We start from the raw sequence: 18,974 nt of genomic DNA, 5'->3' as shown, positions 1-18,974 counted from the left end.
CCTTTCCTGTCTTTAGGTGTGTTTTCCATCTAAATGTATCTGGCAGGCTTGTATTGTAAAAATGTGAGTGTTTGACTTGGTTTAATCTGCCAGGGAGTGGACCAAATTCAATTGAAATAGTTGATAATCCACAGCACGAAGGTGGTTTCATATGAATTAACAGTAAAGCAAATGAAACGATGAATCAATAAAGGTGAGAATTGTTGTGTAAACGTCACCGACACTCCTTTGAATGTGCACTATGCATTTGTTGTGCGGCGCAAGATGTTACGTCATTATTTCGAGTGGGAGTTGAGGCGCTCCAACCGTGGGTTCTCTGTTCTGTCTTAATTTGCTTGGTTTATTGGATTTTTGTTTGGATTTTAATGTGGCAGAATTATTAACAAATTGTTGACAGCTACTGAACCTAAAAATAGCATTCTGCGTTATCACTGTTGTGGAGAACATGAGTGTTGAGGCGTACGGGCCGAGCTCACAGACTCTCACGTTCCTGGACACCGAGGAAGCGGAGTTGCTTGGTGGAGCAGATACCCAGGGTTCGGAGTATGAGTTCACCGATTTTACCCTGCCGAGCCAGACTCAAACACAAGGCCAAACGCAGAGTCAGCTGGACAACCAGGTTCGTGTAATGACTCTTGGCTGGTTCGCTGGAGAACAACTATTAGCAGCTTGACAAAATATTAGCAAGCTAGCTAGCTGGGTTGGAGTATCTATCTAGCTAGTTGGTGGCTAAGGGTATCTGTCAAAAAGCCACGCATCTAGCTAGTTAGCTTAGCTAACATGTCTACAAATGAATACATAGCATCCTAGCACAAGCTCATCTGCATGCATATGCGTTCATAGAAGGTCACCAGGATTATTTGACATGTCTGGTTGGCTACTAATCATGAAGGTTAGCCGCACATGATAAGGTACATTCTAGACGTTCATTTTAAGCAAGAAAGTCACAACAGGTCGTGCTCGTAAACGTTTGCTTGCTATGTTACTATGTATGCCAACAGGCATGCTAGTTACCAGGTTATCTACTGACAGCTAACTAGTCCTATTATTTCCTGTAGAGCTATTGCTTGTGTCCATTCCGAGGATGCATATTATTTAGCTACTTGTCTCGTAACTCTTGTCTTTCTTAATTCAATTACGTTATTCACATAGTCAGCAACAACAACATGACAGCATGCCACAAATATATCACAAAATACATTTAAGCAAACAGCAATATCCTACTATAGCAACAGCATAAGTCAATGAGCATAAAAAAGTGCAGTGTGCGTGCCACATTGACTATCCATAGGGCTGCCCGCAACCCATCATCAGTGCCACTGCCAATGCAGCAGTGTGTGTTTTCCTTTTAGTCTGACACCTGGGGCAGCAGAAACGCTGTCCCAGAGGCAACAGTTCAAAAGAGGGGTGAAGTATGTGGGAGTGGTCCTTGATTATGGCGGTTTGCTGTTTGTGGAATGCTGTTAGGGATCATAGGGGAGACCAGTGATTTTGGAGCAGGTGGATTCTATGTCTTTCAGTCATTTACACATTAAGCATTTACATATTTTCTTTAGGTTAACGGGCCCAACGGAGTTTTGCAGAATGGGGATGATTCTGTCGTGAAAGCAAGTCAACTTCTTGCAGAGTTAAATTTTGAAGAAGATGAAGAGGACACCTATTATACCAAAGACCTCCCAGTCCATGCATGCAGGTAATGTAGGGTTTGCCAGATGTTACTGGCCCTGCGTTTACTTAAGGCAAATCACTGCAATTTCTGGGTGTACTGTACATCTATGAATATAATGTACGGTATATGTACATGGTTATAGTTATAGTAATGTTTCATGTCAAGTATGTTACAATGTAGTTTTGATGAGGAGGGACAGTCCTGCTCAGGAGGGTGTTCTGCTCAGTTATACTTTTGGAATGCCTCCAGCTTTAGCTTGTAAGTCATATTTTTGGCAGCAGGCACAGTTACACATTTCCTGCCCTGAGCAATGATACTTACATTCATGAATCTCATTCATTCTCTAGCTACTGTGGCATTCATGATCCGGCTTGTGTGGTGTATTGCAACACCAGTAAGAAGTGGTTTTGCAATGGACGTGGAAATACATCTGGCAGGTAAGCTTCTAAGACTAACCAACCCGCTGTTTGTGACCTTCCATCTACAGCGTTCTAAGCCATGTAGTCTGCCTCCAGGCAGGGGTTTATATGACGGGGAATTAATTAACATTTCTACTCCCTATTCACACACTTCCTTATCGTTTTCAATAATTAACATTTCACCTACTGTGATGCAAAGAATCTAAGACTATATCTTTTTTTATATCTATTTTTATATTATATCTATTTTTTGTCTTCTCTTTCAGCCACATTGTGAACCACCTGGTCAGAGCTAAGTCCAAGGAGGTGACCCTGCACAAGGATGGCCCACTGGGAGAGACGGTGCTGGAGTGTTACAACTGTGGCTGTCGCAATGTCTTCCTCCTGGGCTTCATCCCTGCTAAGGCTGATTCTGTGGTGGTGCTGCTCTGCAGGTAAGCTATTGGAGTAGAGAGAGCTTGTTGAGATATTTCATACAAATCTCGAAAAGGCTATTCAGGTGTGTTTGTGTAATTGTGATCAGGGATGGCATCTCTTAAAATATTCACAGAGCCAAACTCATTGTCAAACCCAGAGAACCTTGTAGCTCCATATTGTATAATAAGCACCAAACACATGTGGCAACATGGTACATTAATCATGTTTGGGTTTTTGCTTTTGGTAATACAGGCAGCCATGTGCCAGCCAGAGCAGCCTGAAGGACATCAACTGGGACAGCTCCCAGTGGCAGCCTCTGATCCAGGACCGCTGCTTCCTGTCCTGGCTGGTGAAGATCCCTTCTGAACAGGAGCAGCTGAGGGCCCGCCAGATAACCGCCCAGCAGATCAACAAGCTGGAGGAGCTCTGGAAGGTTCATAAATGCCACCTTTTTGTTTAATTAGAGTTACAGTCATTCTGCTCGATTTAGGTCTCTGACAGCCATAGAATTAGACAGGAGTCTAATTCTAGTTCGCAATATGATATAAAAGGGAATGGTCATTTGATTCGCCAGCAATGTACAGCTCACTTGCAGGAGCCTCTGAAGACAAACTAAACAGAAATTAAACGGTTTTTTTTTATGATTGATATTTTGCAATATCAAAAGTCTTTGGGTTCATACAGTGTTACAGCACATGAGCTTTTACAGCATATTGATTTAAAACTCTTGCCTGGCATTCTAAACCTCTAACAAAGCTTGTATACTCTTATTATTATTATTATTAATAATAATAATAATAATTTATATTTATAAATCACTTTTCATTATACAAGAATAATCTCAAAGTGCATAAAATAAAATAAAAAAAACAGAAAAATTGCTTAAAAAGAAACAACTACCAAAAGCAAAACAAATATTTATATAAATAATAATAATAACTATATATATAGCAGCAATCAATGTCTGGGAGGAAGAGTAGGCCAGCCGTTAAAGATCCATCTTAAAAGCCCCAACAGTCTGAACAGCCCTCAAAATGTCAGGAAGAGAGTTCCAAAGGCATGGTGTGTGGGAGGAAAAGGCAGGGTCACCCATTGTATGGAGCCTGGTTCTGCGTACATGAAGCAGTTTGACATGGCTTGACCGTAGGGTGCGCGGAGATTCATAGGAGGAGAGTAGATCCGACAGGTAGGCAGGTCCGATGCCATTTAGGGATTTGTAAACCCGGAGGATTTTAAAGTAAATTTGTTGAGGGACAAGTAGCCAATGGATATAACCCTGTATATCCATAGCCCTGTTTTGAGTGTATATGTCTGGGTCTCCTCAGGAAAACCCCACAGCCACCCTGGAGGACCTGGAGAAGCCTGGTGTGGACGAGGAGCCTCAGCACGTGCTGCTGCGCTACGAGGACGCCTACCAGTATCAGAACATCTTTGGTCCTCTGGTCAAACTGGAAGCCGACTATGATAAGAAGCTCAAAGAGTCCCAGGTACTGTAGGCCCCACCTGCTGAGCAGTTTCTTTTGGACCAGCTGCTCTCTGCTGTATTTGTGAGGCCAAGCCAGCTGTTTTCGGCTGTAGTTGTCAAGCTGGCCAGTTGTTGCTGTAGTTTTATGGCCAACTTGACTGGATGTAAAGGTTCCGCAAGTACATTTCTAAGTACTCTCTTTTTCTTTGTTCTCTGCAGACCCAAGACAATATAACAGTCAGGTGGGACTTGGGGCTGAATAAAAAGCGGATTGCTTATTTCAGCCTTCCCAAGACGGATTCAGGTGGTAATTCCTCTTTTTGTTCATCTTCACCATCATCGTGATCTGTCTTCGAGTGGTCCATGTCCATTCCATTCCAGCCACCACCTCCCTCGCATTCTCACAAAAGATTATGCTGGCCTTTCTTATGTCATAAGACATGATATTTGTTTGTGTGCGTGTGTGTTCATGCTCACATGCTCATGTGAGTGTGCACATTGTTTGTTATGTGTTTCTTTTGCAATCATTTGTATTGTCAAATCTATCTATGCTTACTGTGATTTGCATAAACTATGAAAGAGTCTTTTGTCTTGCATTCCTGTATTCCTGTAGACATGCGCCTGATGCAGGGGGACGAGATCTGCCTGAGGTACAAAGGAGACTTAGCCCCACTCTGGAAGGGCATTGGACATGTCATCAAAGTCCCAGATAGTATCCTTCTCATCGTTAAAGAACATCACTTTTTACTGTTCATTATCTTCTAGTTTAGAAGTATACAGTAGGCCTCTGAAATGAAGTTAGACATATTTTATGTGGTATACTCCTTAACTTTCTGCCTAATAGACTATGGCGATGAGATAGCCATAGAGCTGAGGAGCAGTGCTGGGGCTCCTGTGGAGGTACCACATAACTTCCAGGTTGACTTTGTGTGGAAGTCTACCTCTTTTGACAGGTATGAACGGTCTTATCCCAAACCAAAATCAGTAAAAGTTTTTTTTGTCAACTCAGCTTAGTTGACAGTTGCTTTGAATTTACTATGGAATTATGATATTCACTCAATGGTTTTGTTCCCTCCCCCAGGATGCAGAGTGCCCTGAAGACATTTGCAGTGGATGAGACCTCAGTGTCTGGGTACATATATCACAAGCTGCTGGGTCACGAGGTGGAGGATGTGGTCATCAAGTGTCAGCTTCCCAAACGCTTTACTGCCCAGGGCCTGCCTGACCTCAACCACTCACAGGTGGGTTATATTAGACACACTTATATGGCGTCATATCAGTGCCAAAAGTTGCGCACGATAAGATTTGATGTATTATACAGTACTATGTATGTTACTGTCCAGGTGTATGCTGTGAAGACTGTGCTGCAGCGCCCTCTCAGTCTCATCCAGGGACCCCCTGGCACAGGGAAGACTGTCACCTCTGCCACAATAGTCTACCACTTGGCCAGACAGGGCAACGGGTGAGATATGCTCTCACAGCTCACCAATTTAAGGGTATAAATAGGTCTGAAAAATAGTCACTTTTAACACTTAATAGGTGACATTGTGTAAAGCTCTTCTTAGTAGTTAACTTTCACTTGAAGATTATCCTTAGCATTTGGGGGCAATTGTGTATGAATTTACCAGCATTGAGCAATAACGCTACAAAGTTAATATATATAGTCTTTGCCTTTTTGCCAGGTTATCATTGCAAATGAGCTTTGTCTTTTGCTAAAAAATAGTCGGAAGAAATGGTAAATCACTGAGCCCAACCTTGTGTGCGTGTGCGTGTACATGTGCGTCCTTAGGCCTGTGCTGGTGTGTGCTCCCAGCAACATCGCGGTGGATCAGCTGACTGAGAAGATCCACCAGACAGGGCTGAAGGTAGTAAGACTCTGTGCCAAGAGCAGAGAGGCCATTGACTCGCCAGTGTCCTTCCTGGCCCTGCACAACCAGATCCGCAACATGGACAGGTAACATAGGACTGCTAATGGAGTACAATGAGGGTGCTTTCACACCTATCATTTGTTTGCTTACGTCAGAAATAGATCATTACTTTGTTGCATTTTTCATTTGGTTAGGTTTCACATTTCTAAATCTCTAGCGAACCACAACTTGTAAACAAAAGCCATGTGGTCGTGTAGCAAAACATTTGGTAAGTCCACACCAAACGAGGTAGGTGTGAAAGCACACAGAGTTGCTGTCCAAAGAAAGTTGACACGAAATTATCTCTAAAAATGTACCAAAGACAATGAGATTTGCCTTATTTTGAAACTTCACTGGTGCATTTTTTTTCTGCTCCAAAGCCCTCAATAGAGCAGTGTTTTCACTTTTTGTTTTTCACATTTCTACATGACAGACAAAGTACTGGTCACTCACTCTGTGGTTTTGTTGGTTCTATTCTATGTGCAGTATGCCAGAGCTTCAGAAGCTGCAGCAACTCAAGGATGAAACTGGGGAGCTGTCCTCCTCAGATGAAAAGCGCTACAGGGCCCTGAAACGCACTGCCGAGAGGGAGCTACTCATGGTAACGTGTAGACTACCAACTTAGGGATCTACTACAGTTTTGCAATGCGGCAAACCCAATTAGCAGCAGGAAAAGGCGCTATACTATACTGGCGCAAAAGTATTTTATGTGCATGATGACAGAAAAACCTGGACTGCAGATTTTTTTGGCGTCTATTACATATGCATTTGTGGGAGTTTCAATGTGTTCAATGCATTTTCAATGCATTTGTGGGAGCCCTACATTTGTGGAGGAGACTATGCTAATAGTTGCAAAAACACACAATACCCCATAATGACAAAGCGAAAATAAATGTTTTTAGAAATGTTTGCAAATGTATTCGAATTGAAATACAGAAATACCTAATGTACATAAGTATTCAGACCCTTTGCTCAAACAAATCACTTTAAGTTGAATTGAGTCCATCTTAATGCAAGGATAATAGTTCATAAAATGTTTTGCTGAGTTGGTAGTGACATCTGAGTAATCTATACAGTGTTATTGATTCCTATGCAAACCAGAGACTATAAAAACAAAGGATATTCATTCCGAAATCACATGAACTATTATCCTTGCACTCAGATGGACTCAATTTAACTTGAGTGACTTGTTGAAGACATTTTTGAATTTGAGCTAATTTTGAAAGTGTCATAGCAACAGGTCTGAATACTTAGGTATTTATGTATTTACATTTTAATAAATTTGCATACATTTCTAAAAACGTGTTTTCGCTTTGTCATTATGGAGTATTGTGTGTAGATTGAATTTAATAAATGTTTAATTGAGTCTATAACATAACAAAATGTGGAAAAAGTGAAGTGGTCTAAATACTTTCCGAAGGCACTGTACATCGCCAAGATACAGTTGCTATTAGAGATGTATCTTTCAAATGTCAAAAGAAAACATCATAGAAACATAGGGAAGGCTGAGTCATGTCTTTCCAGATAGATTACATTAAATAAAGGATGAGGGAATTACGCACTGATCGCATGGATAGGCTATAAAAAACAAAAACACAAAACATCCAGTCGTTTTTATAAAATTCTGCATTTCATGACCTTGTGGTGCATTCTTATACTAACCTATACGCCTACGGCATTAACGTTTTCCTTCTCTTTTTAAAACACTCTGTTGGATCTAGGTCTGTATTCTTGATTGTGTTTAAAACCATGAAAACAAAAAAAAATCTATATATTTTGGTGATCAACAGAAATGTGCCAATTTTCATTTTCTCTTAGTAGATCACCTGCTAAATTGGGAAATTGCATGTTTGCAAACGTATTCAACATGCATGTTAAATTGCGCCTTTCTTAGTAGATCAGGCCCGTAGTCTCCAAAGTTGCCCATGTTGACACATGTATAGAGATGTGCAAAGCAATGTTTACATGTGAGAGTTGTGATGGGGGGGGGGGGGGGGTGGGTAGGCGGGACACAGTCCCTTTGAGATTGAGCTCATGGATGGGTTTAAAGGCTTTACAAGGGATTAATTCCCAACACCCTCTAGGCATGCACGTCTGATTCCTCCAAGTTAATTGTCACCAGTGTCTGACTTCATGTCCCCTCTCTTTGCCTCAGAATGCCGATGTGATCTGCTGTACCTGTGTGGGGGCAGGAGACCCCCGCCTGGCCAAGATGCAGTTCCGCTCCATCCTCATCGACGAGAGCACCCAGGCTACTGAGCCAGAGTGCATGGTGCCTGTCGTACTGGGGGCCAAGCAGGTATTTCTTATTGCATGAAACATCTTAATGATTGAATTTGAAGGAGATACACACTTTTTTCTTCTTTTTTTTTTTTTTTTTTACTGTACTACAGCAAAGAAAAATCTACATTTAAATTTGTGTTTAAAAGTAATAGCTCCCCACCAATGTTTCGATTGGTTATGGTATTATCTTATTGATATCTCCTTGCTGGTGCGGCCACTCAAATCGTAGCTCAGGCAAATTAAAACTATCCGTAGTGTCTAAAGCAAACATTTATCATTACCTGTTCACTTGACATGTCAGGGTCTTATCTCACTGGGCCGGATAGCCAATTTTGCCATGGAAGCTGGCTAGTACCAATGGCTAGTGTAAACAAACAGCTCATTGTAATTGCAATTTTAACTCTTGGTCACAGGGGAGCCAAATTTCATGTGTAGCTCCTTTAAGGGTGAAGTAACTTTGAGGTGATTTAGGCACAGAAACAGGGCTATACCTAATAAACAGCAAAGTACTGGACATGGCATGGTACTTCACCCAAATCCCACACACCACAGAGCATTGATATGAATTGGACTGCCTATTCTACGCATATACTAATTATGATTTTCTTTTGTCTAGCTTATCCTAGTGGGAGACCACTGCCAGCTGGGCCCAGTGGTGATGTGTAAGAAGGCAGCTAAGGCAGGCCTGTCCCAGTCTCTGTTTGAGCGTCTGGTGGTACTGGGCATCAGACCCATCCGCCTGCAGGTGCAGTACCGTATGCACCCAGCCCTTAGCGCCTTCCCCTCCAACATCTTCTACGAGGGGTCCCTTCAGAATGGAGTCACTGCCGGTGAGTTTGTGAGAGTTTGTGTACTGTACTGTGAACAACATTAAAACAAAGTTAAACTCTGATTATCTTCATGACACAGGAGAAAATGTTTTGAAAAGGGGACGACACTACCTGTTTGTCCAAGAATAGGAAACCAGATTTTTGTTTTCTGTTGCAAAATGACCTGTAACTGAGTGCTCACTGAGCAAGACCCATAAAACTGCAGTATACTGTATTTACCATTAATGATTTAAAGGAGCTACACATGAAATCTGGCTCCCCTGTGACCAACTCGAAATTGCTATTATAATGAGCTGTTTGTTACACTAGCCATTAGTACTAGCTACCTTCCTTCATAAAATCAGCTATCAAGACCATTGAGGTAAGATCCCAACATGTCAAGTGAATAGGTAATAACAAATATTTATTTTGGACACTACGGATAGGTTTGATTTGCCTACTTTCTGTACCAAGCTACGATTTTACAACAGAGTGGCCATACAGGTCAGGAGAAATCAACAATAGCCATTGGTGGGGAGCTATTACTTTAAACACTATCGTTCCACAAGATTTTTCAATGCCCTTATATGCTGTAGTACAGTGAAAATGTGTCGTGTAACTCCTTTACTTCATCTACTTTCATGTCTCATAACCTTTGTGTTACCTTAAAAACACTCAGGGTTCCCATGCATCTTGGAAAACCTGGAAAATTAAAGACTAGTATTCCGGGGGTGTTCAGTGGCGTAGCACACTAAGGCGCATACCATATCATCGCAAGGTCCCTGGTTCGATTCTGGCCATCGACATATCCTGCATGTCATCCCTCCTCTCTCTCCCATCCTTCCTGTGAGGAATGAGGAAAACAAAAAAATAACAGTTGAGGACAGAAACTGTGATGTCGTGAGAAGTTAGGCAATATTGCTGTTTGAAAATGGGTTAATTGATTATGTTTACAGACAGGTTTAAAGGGAGGTTTATAGGGACATGGAAGGAGCCATGTAGGCAAGCGCCAGGGATTTCAATATGATGCAACTGTTTACTGAAGGCCAATGGAGAGTGCAGAGGAGAGGTGTGACATGACATGTTGTACACATGAGATACACTTATCTGAGGCTGTGTGGCAGCCTATCATTGATAGCAATTACTAACCCTAACACTTCCTTGCTCCTTTTCTCTCTTCTTTTATACAGCTGACCGCATCAAGAAAGGCTTTGACTTCCAGTGGCCCCAACCAGACAAGCCCATGTTCTTCTATGTGACTCAAGGCCAGGAGGAAATTGCTAGCTCAGGAACTTCCTATCTCAACAGGTAGCCTATTTAATTACGTTTTTTTGTATTTCCTCATGCCTTACGTGTTAAAATAACAGTTGAAGACGTCTTGAATTCATGTTTTTCCATTTTACAGAATTGAACGACCATTATCCCTGTACAACGTAGAGTGCTTTTGAGACCTAATCAAAAGTACTTACTCAGAAGTACTTACTTACTCAAATCAGTTTTTAAATATATTTCTCATCAGCCCACCATTGACGCGATGATCCGAAATATAATTATTTTGCACAACAGAGTTTCATGGATATCCTTAGATTTACTTCCTGGAATAGTCTCAGGTGATCTGTTTTGACTCATAACACTAAGTACCATGGTATCACTATTGGTATATTATTGGTATGCTCTCTCCTTGTGTACAGAACGGAGGCTGCCAATGTGGAGAAGATCACCACCAGGTTGCTGAAGGCTGGGGCCAAGCCTGACCAGATCGGCATCATCACCCCCTATGAGGGCCAGAGGTCCTACCTGGTGCAGTACATGCAGTTCAGTGGCTCCCTTCACACTAAGCTTTACCAGGTACAACAGAACGCTCACAGGGTCCAATGTTTTTCAATTGGTGTACCAGGATCCACTGTCCTTTTAGATCACAGTTGAAAACGGGGCCCTTTTGGAGAGAATCATGATGGTTTTGTGAACTTTGTTTGTCCAACACAATTTCTAAATGCTTGTATGGGTGAATGGCAAATCAATTGGGATCTATTATGTTGGAGGAATACGTTTTTTTAGATGATGCATGATTAACTAAACAGTAGAGCCTCTCGCCGTATTGATGACAAAGTTGTGGAAGTGTCTAATGTCTGACACTCACAAAGAAGCTAGCTTTTACCAAAATGACCACCGTGTCTTATATTTTCCTCTCTGTCTACTCAAAACTAGGAAGTAGAGATAGCCAGTGTAGATGCCTTCCAGGGTCGAGAGAAGGACTTCATCATCCTGTCCTGTGTCAGAGCCAACGAGCACCAGGGCATTGGTTTCCTCAACGACCCACGCCGTCTCAACGTGGCTCTCACCAGGGCCAGGTAAACAATCCCTGTACCATATAAACTGAACAGAAAAATCTGAAAGATTTTCATTATTCTCAGTGACATTTCTAATCCAGCATGACTATCTTTTAAATGCATCAATACAGTACAGAAAGAGGGAAGATGTTGTCTTCTTTTAGCTCTATACTCCAACAGTTTGAAATCAAACAATTTGAGGTTAAAGTATAGACATAGCCAAAGCCTTAGACTTACCAAAATCAACAGTTTGCAACATCATTAAAAAAGAAAGAAAGCACTTGTGAGCTCGTCAGTCGCAAACGGGCAGATAGACCAAGGAAGACTTCTACAGCGGATGACCGAATAATGCTCACCATAATTAAGAAAAAACACAAAATACTGTGTCCCACAGATTAGGAACACTCTTCAGTAGGTAAGCGTGAATGTGTCAGAGACTAGTATCCGCAGAATATGCCACCAGCCGAACTACAGAGGCTATACTGCAAGGTGCAAACCACTAGTGGACAGATAAGAAATATGATCATGTTCCAGAGTGATTGCAAGGAGAAAGTTTGGAGGAAATAGGATCTGCCCAAGATTTACAGCATACCACCTCATCTGTGAAACATGGTGGAGAGGGTGCTACGGTTTGGGCATGTATAGCTGCCACAAGGACTGACTAAACTGTCTTAATTGATGATGTTACTGCTGACAGCAGCAGCAGCAGAATGTATTCTGAAGTGTACAGAAACATCTTGTCTGCTCGAGTACAAGCAAATGCCTCAGTTCATTGGATGGTGCTTCATCATACAGTTAGACAATATCCAAAAACATACTGCTATAGCAACTAGGGAGTTCTTCATGGCCAAAAAGCGGAAAGTTACTGGCCAAGTCAATTTTCAGATTTAAATCCAATTAAACGTGCATTTCATTTCCTGATGATAAGATTTTAGTCGAAAAGACAAAATCAAAACAAAACAAACAACTGAAGATGGCTGCAGTACAGGCCTGGCAGAGCATCACCAAAGAATATACCCAGTGTTTGGTGGGGCCAATGGGTCACAGACTTCAGGCAGTTATTGCATGCAACGGATTGTCGACCAAATACTAAACATGGGTACTTTATTTGGTCCATAATGTAATTTTTTCCCCAATATTTTTGGAGCCCTAAAATAGGTGGAGGATATTTTAAAAATGTTGTACATTCTAAATGGTGAACCCAATAAAAAATAATAAAAAAATAATAATAATAATACTGAGTATAGAGCTAAATGAAGACAAATGCGTCCTCTTTCCAATACTTAAGGAGGGCACTGTATACCAACTTTTTGCTGTGAGGATTTAGTTTGATATTGATGTTCAATAGTGTGTTATCTAGCAAAGTCTGTCAAATAGTACCAAGAGAAATGGTCTGAGAAAAGTGTCTATATGTAGGTATGGTGTGATCATTGTGGGCAACCCCAAGGCCCTGTCCAAGCAGCCCCTGTGGAACCACCTGCTCAACTACTACAAGGAGCAGAAGGTACTGGTGGAGGGCCCCCTCAACAACCTGAGAGAGAGCCTCATGCAGTTCAGCAAGCCGCGCAAGCTGGTCAACACCATCAATCCTGTGAGTCTCGCCCTCTTACACACATCATAAGGACTGTGTTTGGTGTTTGTTTATGTGCATATGTTTGTGTATGTGTGTGAGAGCTAGTGTGTGTGTGAGCGTGCAAACTTGCAAATGAGTGTTTACTACTGTACCTAAAGGAACATAGTAAAAGTTTTGGGAGATATTGGATTAAGTTTGGCCATAGACACTCTAAAAACTAAAAGGATCAGTAGTTAGTATTCTGTGTGTCACAGCTTATTGGCCTTTACTTGAACTGACTCTTGAAAATGTGCACATACAATCATATTCATTTACCACAGAGTTGAATTGTGTGTGTGCGCTTGCAGGGCGGTCGTTTCATGAGCACGGCCATGTATGATGCCAGAGAGGCTCTTATTCCTGGATCTGTATATGACCGCAGCAGCTCTGGTAAGAGAGGCTTCAGATCTTCCTTTTCACTCATCTACATTTTTATCATCCAGAGAAACGTATCATCAGTCCCATAAACTACTGCAGTTTCAGATTGTTCTCTATATAGATATCAGTGTGTCAGTTAATTTTTTTCTCCCTCCAGGACGCACATCCAACATGTACTTCCAAACCCATGACCAGATTGGCATGATTGGCACGGGCCCGGGACCAATGGCCTCCATGAACATCCCCATCCCCTTCAACCTGGTCATGCCCCCCATGCCCCCGCCAGGGTACTTAGGCCAAGTCAACGGCCCTGCAGCAGGTGAGACAGATTCACCCCTCATGTACCTAACGTCTTATCAGGTGGGCTATTTATTTCACAGGACTGGCCAATGTTCATGTATCGAAATGTTATGTCTCTTCTTTTTCCTGACAGGCCGTAGTGGAGGTCTGAAGGGCAAGGCAGGCAGTAGTGGCGGTGGCATGGCACGAGGTGGGCGTCAGAGGAGCCGTGGTATGGGGAACCACGGCGGGGGCAACGGGCAGCAGCATGGTCACATGAGCGGCAGCCAGGCCAGCCAGGACCTAGGCTCCCAGACCTTCTCCCAGGGCCCCCTCACCCAGGGCTACATTACCATGAGCCAGCCCTCCCAGATGAGCCAGCCGGGCCTCTCCCAACCTGAGCTCTCCCAGGTCAGCTAAGACTGTTTCAGAGTATACTAGACAAGGCAGTAGAAATGTGTCAAGAGCCTATACGGTCAAAGGTGTTCCTAGTAACCACAAGTCAGCGATATTTGAGAGAATTCCTTATCAAGAGACAATTTAGGGTATATTCCATAGTTGGACGTTTCTCTCACATTTGTGTGGTTTCTGTTATTTACCCCATACAGGACAGCTATCTTGGCGATGAGTTCAAGTCCCAGATTGACGTGGCTCTCTCCCAAGACTCCACCTACCAGGGAGAAAGAGCCTATCAACACGGTGGTGTAACTGGACTGTCCCAGTACTAGAGTGTAAGAGACTCTATGGAGGCCTAATACCATTCTCTAATCCATGTTAATTTCACCTTTTTATTATGCTATTTTAGCCTGGTGGTATTATGTCAGTTAGTGGGTGGGATGCCAAAACGCAATTTAGATATTGTTGATTTTCTATATTCTGTAACCAAGGTTGTAATGGCTTCCTTTATCAGTTTATTAAAAGTAACAAATGTTTTGTTTTGACTCCTAGGTTGTGAGAAACGGAGCTAGGCCTGTGCTGAGCTTAGTTCGTCAGCATTTTAATCTGGGTAATAACATAAAAAGAACAAACATGGATACCCGTTTTCCACTGCTACAACTGAAGCACCACTGTGTGAAAGCTACAGGAGAGAGACCGAGAGAAACCAACCAATCACAAGAGTGAGAGCAAAATGGGGGTAGAGCTGGACAGGAAGAAAGATGGAGAGAGAGAGAAAGAGGGAGGAAGAGAGAGAAGGTACTGCTCGCACACGGAGACTTGGCTAAAGGAGAAAAGAGACGCAGCAATCGTCAGGGTAGCGCTGTCGGAGAGTCAAGACCTTCGATGGACGGAGGGGTGAAAGGTCACGGTCCTCCTTGGGGACTCAGGAGTCACACCCCTGCCACCTCTTCCTCCCCCCCTCATCGGGGACCACCAGGTAGTTTGGCTGAGGACCTTGCTCTTGGAGCAGAGAAAGACGGAGAAGAGGTTGTTCTCACATAACCCTCCAAGCTCACTCCACAAAAAAAAAGTTTCCCGGTAGTAAGAGAGAAACAAAAAGGGGACGAAACTCTTGAAGCAGTCAGGCGATTTGGTGAGAATTTTTAACCTCAAAGTTGATTTGTGCTCATGCTCTGCATTTGAACATGTTTGAGAGGGAGAGAGGGTTCAGGTAGACTGAGAGCGGTCAGTCGTGGCTCAACCGATCAAATGATGCAGTAGTTGGGCGAAGAATTCTGATTGTTCACCTATTTCAACTTTGAGTTGGAAAGTTTTCTACATGAGGCCTGTCGTAGAGGTTCTGAGATGGGAAGCTGGTGAATTTCGCCGGCTTGTGACCGGGTTTTTCTCAAGGTGGTCAACTAAGGACAAGTGGTGGAATGGCTCTTGAAAAATATTAAAGGAAAACATTTTTGTCTCGAGATCTGAAGTGGTGGACTTGAAAGATCTGTCGTTTGCGAGACAGTTTCAGTTTTTTTCCTTCCAGTTGTATCTTTCAGTAGTGCAAAAAAGGAGAGTAAAATGAATTGCTTAACCATCTTATTATAACTGAATGAAGCAGTAATTACACTGATTTTCTTCTGGCCTCCAAATGAGTAGTTTAAAAAGCATCAGAACGCCGTGCCACATAGTAAAACACTTTTTGAACACACACTCTTTGGCATGGCCACATGACTAATGCATTACCTTTATATTAAGCAGTGGTTTGGCCCAAGTCCTTAGTTTAAACGTACATTAAATCATGTTTACCATTCTCATGTGTAGCTACAGTAATAGATTAGAGTAGGCATAGCATTGGAGTATGACTATGTTCAAAGAGATGTAAGACATCTCAGTAGATGTTGTGGAGTTATGTCTTTCTGGTGTGGCCTCTGAACACCTGCTAAATGTTGGTATTCAATTCTTTCATTGGTCCATGTAAAAATAATAAGACGGCTATACTAATTCTGGTCATACCCTGACAAGTTTCGTGATAGATGGGAGGCATTTCTGTAAGTACCAGTATGTGCCATTAAATAAGAATGCTAATTATTGTTTCCCACTGTGTATATTGTAGTTAAAGGCACAGTAGGTAGTTTAGATTTAGAGTGCCAATGAAATGATGTGGTGGAGATTAATGTAGCCCCAACCACATCTTACACCGTAAAACATTCTATGGTCAAAGGGACCTCTCTTCCTGTCAAAATATATTATTTAACCCCTTGATATCCTTAAGGTTTAATTAATCCCCTATACACACAAATAATGTGAAAATTGCTAATGTCACATACAGTGTAGTCTACCCTGTAATACAGTGAAATGGTGTTCAAATTGTGGTAACATTTTACTTTTTGTGTTGGATTTTGTGGAAGTACTACTAGTGATTGTCATTTCCATGCCTTGTATAAGCATTAGAGAATCAGCTCGTAGATGTGTTCATTTAAAATTTACAATCACTCATTTTTCATTTTGGTATCCTCCCTTCCATGCTTGTGATCATTTTGATGTCATTTGACAATCATTTTCATTTTTGCTGATGTGTGAGAGGCTAAGGTGGCATCGTCTTAGGTCAGTGAATGCTATTGTCTGTTACACCTGTGGAAAGATGTTTCTATATGCTGCACAATAAGCTTTGACTGAATATTTGTACTGTCTCATGTTGCTATCCATACCCTCTGTTTTAATTTATTTCCTTAGACAAATTATGAAAATGTGGTTTTGGTGACTGGTCCCTATCCGAAAACCTTTATATGCACAAATCAATTGGCAAGTTTCATCACTAAATTATATGCACACGTGTATAGCCCATGCCCTTTATGAAATGACAACCAGTGACACTTCTTCATTTGGTGTTATATCACTTATTACGAAGAAGTAACTACTGAAATGAAATGATTGAAGCAAGACAACTGTGGCGTACTGTATGTATTTATTCAAGGTAGATGAAATATCAGTGCACATGTTATTGCACTGTTCAAATAGCAAACGATAACTCTGGTCTTTAGAACTGTATTTGGCTGAAGAACAGCAAAACACCAAGTGAAACATCCATTTTAGGTGTCTTGTACAGAGAAATAGGAACCTCAAAGTAGGACAAGACATGTTTTTCATCTTTCTCTCCATTTCCTGTGTGATTGTAGAATTGTCTCTAATCATTATTTGCCTCTGTGGGGGTTCTTGCTTTGAAGTGAGTTAAGTACTTTTTTTTCATCGAAATTGCTTCAGTGTTATCTAGTTTGTCATCTGTAACACTCACTCAACTCTTGTCCTTATAAGATCTTTGAAAAATAAAGGTTGCCTATTTTCAATGATTTTAAGTGACTGATAATGTACTTTTTTATAATGAATTATTACCAGTTTGATCAATGATACAGTCCTGGGATATGATGTGGAGATCTCAATCCGGAGAGTAGGAACATAAGGTAGAAATTCCACACTAATTAGTGTGCTTGCTTTGCTTTCTTCCAACTTTATACAATGCTACTCCTACAACTTTTAAGATAGTCACACCAATCCAACTTTACAACATGCAGCGATGTTTAACTTGAGTTGCTTGTATTCAACTTTTTCAAACTCATACTTTATGTTTGGATCAACCCTGATACACCAATACAACTGTAAAATGTGCCAACTCCAAATTATCAACTTTGATAAAAGCTTTCTGATACAAAACTTTTTAGCTTTTTTTTTTTTTTCATAACGTTGATTTAGGCCAACATTCTGAGAGCCCCATTGTTGTAATGCAACTGCCATGGACCTTTCAGAACACTTAAATAAAAACAGAAGGAGACCTGCAGAACACATTATTAGAATATCTATCTATTTCCACTACCAAGACTTTGCAAACCCACAAAGTTTCTCCTGAACTTATTTTTCTAGTCGAACTTGAGTTGCTTCTATTCAACTTTTTTTTAAAACATATTATACTTTCTAAACTATACAAACATGAAAGTGCCAATAACATTGAGGTCTCTGGAAACCAAAACCTATTTCATCTAATTTTTCATCTTTTAAGCTTGACACCTCAATTCAACTTTAAAATGTGTAGACTTACTCCACTTAAATAACTTTTTATTCTGATGTTTGATACTGTTTAGACTTTTAAAACTGTTAAGCATTTTAGGTTGCATTAATTAACATGGGTTTCTACGAGGACCTTTGGTTTCCTATGATACACTTTAAAATACATCTCCTATTTCATCTTTTAAGCTTGACACCACAATCGAACTTTAAAATGTGTAGACTGACCCCACCTTAAAGTTGCATACATTTAAATAAATTCGAATAAAAAAGCACACTGTTGCTCTGGTCATACTCAAAACGCTACTCCTGTTTCATTTTTTAAGCTTGACAGTCCAATTCAACGTTTAAAACTTTGCAAGCCCACAACGTTTCTTCAAGAACTTCCTTTTCTAATCATACCAATCCAACTTTAAAACGTGGAGAGACATTTGACTTAAGTTGCTTGTATTATACTTTGTGAGCTATTTAAACTTGAAAGTGCACATTTGAACATGGAGGTCTATGGAAACCAAAATAAACAAAACTGCCATTTGGAAGATAGCTTATATCATTAGTGCTAGTGAAAAAATAGCTAGCTAGCAAGTAAGTTACTTATGCTAGCTAGCTCTTTTACAAAAAGACTAACTAGGATGCCATCTTTCAATCTCATCTAGAATAGCTAGCTAAGTAACTAGCAAGTCAACTATACTTATCCGTCATATTTATTGGTGGTTAGTGGTTATAGTTAGTGGGCTTGCTTCAGCTTGCTTGCATCGTATCTATCGATCGATCTATCTGGCTATCCTACCCTTTAACCATCTTTTATCCATCTGTCCACCTATTGTCTCACTTTCTTACCTAGCCATCATTTCTTCCTATCACCAGTCACTACTGCTTTACTCAGTATCTATCTATCTATCTATCTATCTATCTATCTATCTATCTATCTATCTATCTATCTATATGCTACCATCTGACCATCTTTTA

At 41.2% G+C, this 18,974-nt stretch overlaps 1 protein-coding gene across 1 annotated transcript; it reads left to right on the top strand.

Moving 5' to 3' along the window:
- Nucleotides 1-294: 294 nt before the first annotated feature.
- On the top strand, nt 295-17,665 carry LOC310803878 (regulator of nonsense transcripts 1-like). The gene is made up of 24 exons (XM_083668829.1): nt 295-619; nt 1,557-1,693; nt 2,017-2,106; nt 2,355-2,522; nt 2,758-2,938; nt 3,831-3,992; nt 4,190-4,277; nt 4,584-4,682; nt 4,815-4,923; nt 5,052-5,211; nt 5,314-5,432; nt 5,760-5,924; nt 6,364-6,478; nt 8,033-8,176; nt 8,777-8,990; nt 10,160-10,277; nt 10,661-10,817; nt 11,178-11,320; nt 12,716-12,890; nt 13,220-13,301; nt 13,447-13,608; nt 13,723-13,979; nt 14,177-14,299; nt 14,517-17,665. Exons 1-23 carry the CDS (start codon nt 446-448, stop codon nt 14,294-14,296), a joined length of 3,339 nt encoding a protein of 1,112 aa, XP_083524955.1. The 5' UTR covers nt 295-445; the 3' UTR covers nt 14,297-14,299; nt 14,517-17,665.
- Nucleotides 17,666-18,974: the final 1,309 nt, after the last annotated feature.

Source organism: Argentina silus, assembly GCF_951799395.1.
Source record: "Argentina silus genome assembly, chromosome: 1".
NCBI lineage: Eukaryota > Metazoa > Chordata > Actinopteri > Argentiniformes > Argentinidae > Argentina > Argentina silus.
This window is presented reverse-complemented; position numbering and strand designations above follow the sequence as displayed.

Excerpts from the sequence above, each read along its gene's own strand:
- LOC310803878 (XM_083668829.1), top strand. The coding sequence starts at position 446 with ATGAGTGTTGAGGCGTACGGGCCGAGCTCACAGACTCTCACGTTCCTG. Across the intron at positions 5,212-5,313 it reads CTGACCTCAACCACTCACAG|GTGTATGCTGTGAAGACTGT; the intron begins GTGGGTTATATT and ends GTTACTGTCCAG. Across the intron at positions 12,891-13,219 it reads TGGTCAACACCATCAATCCT|GGCGGTCGTTTCATGAGCAC; the intron begins GTGAGTCTCGCC and ends GTGCGCTTGCAG.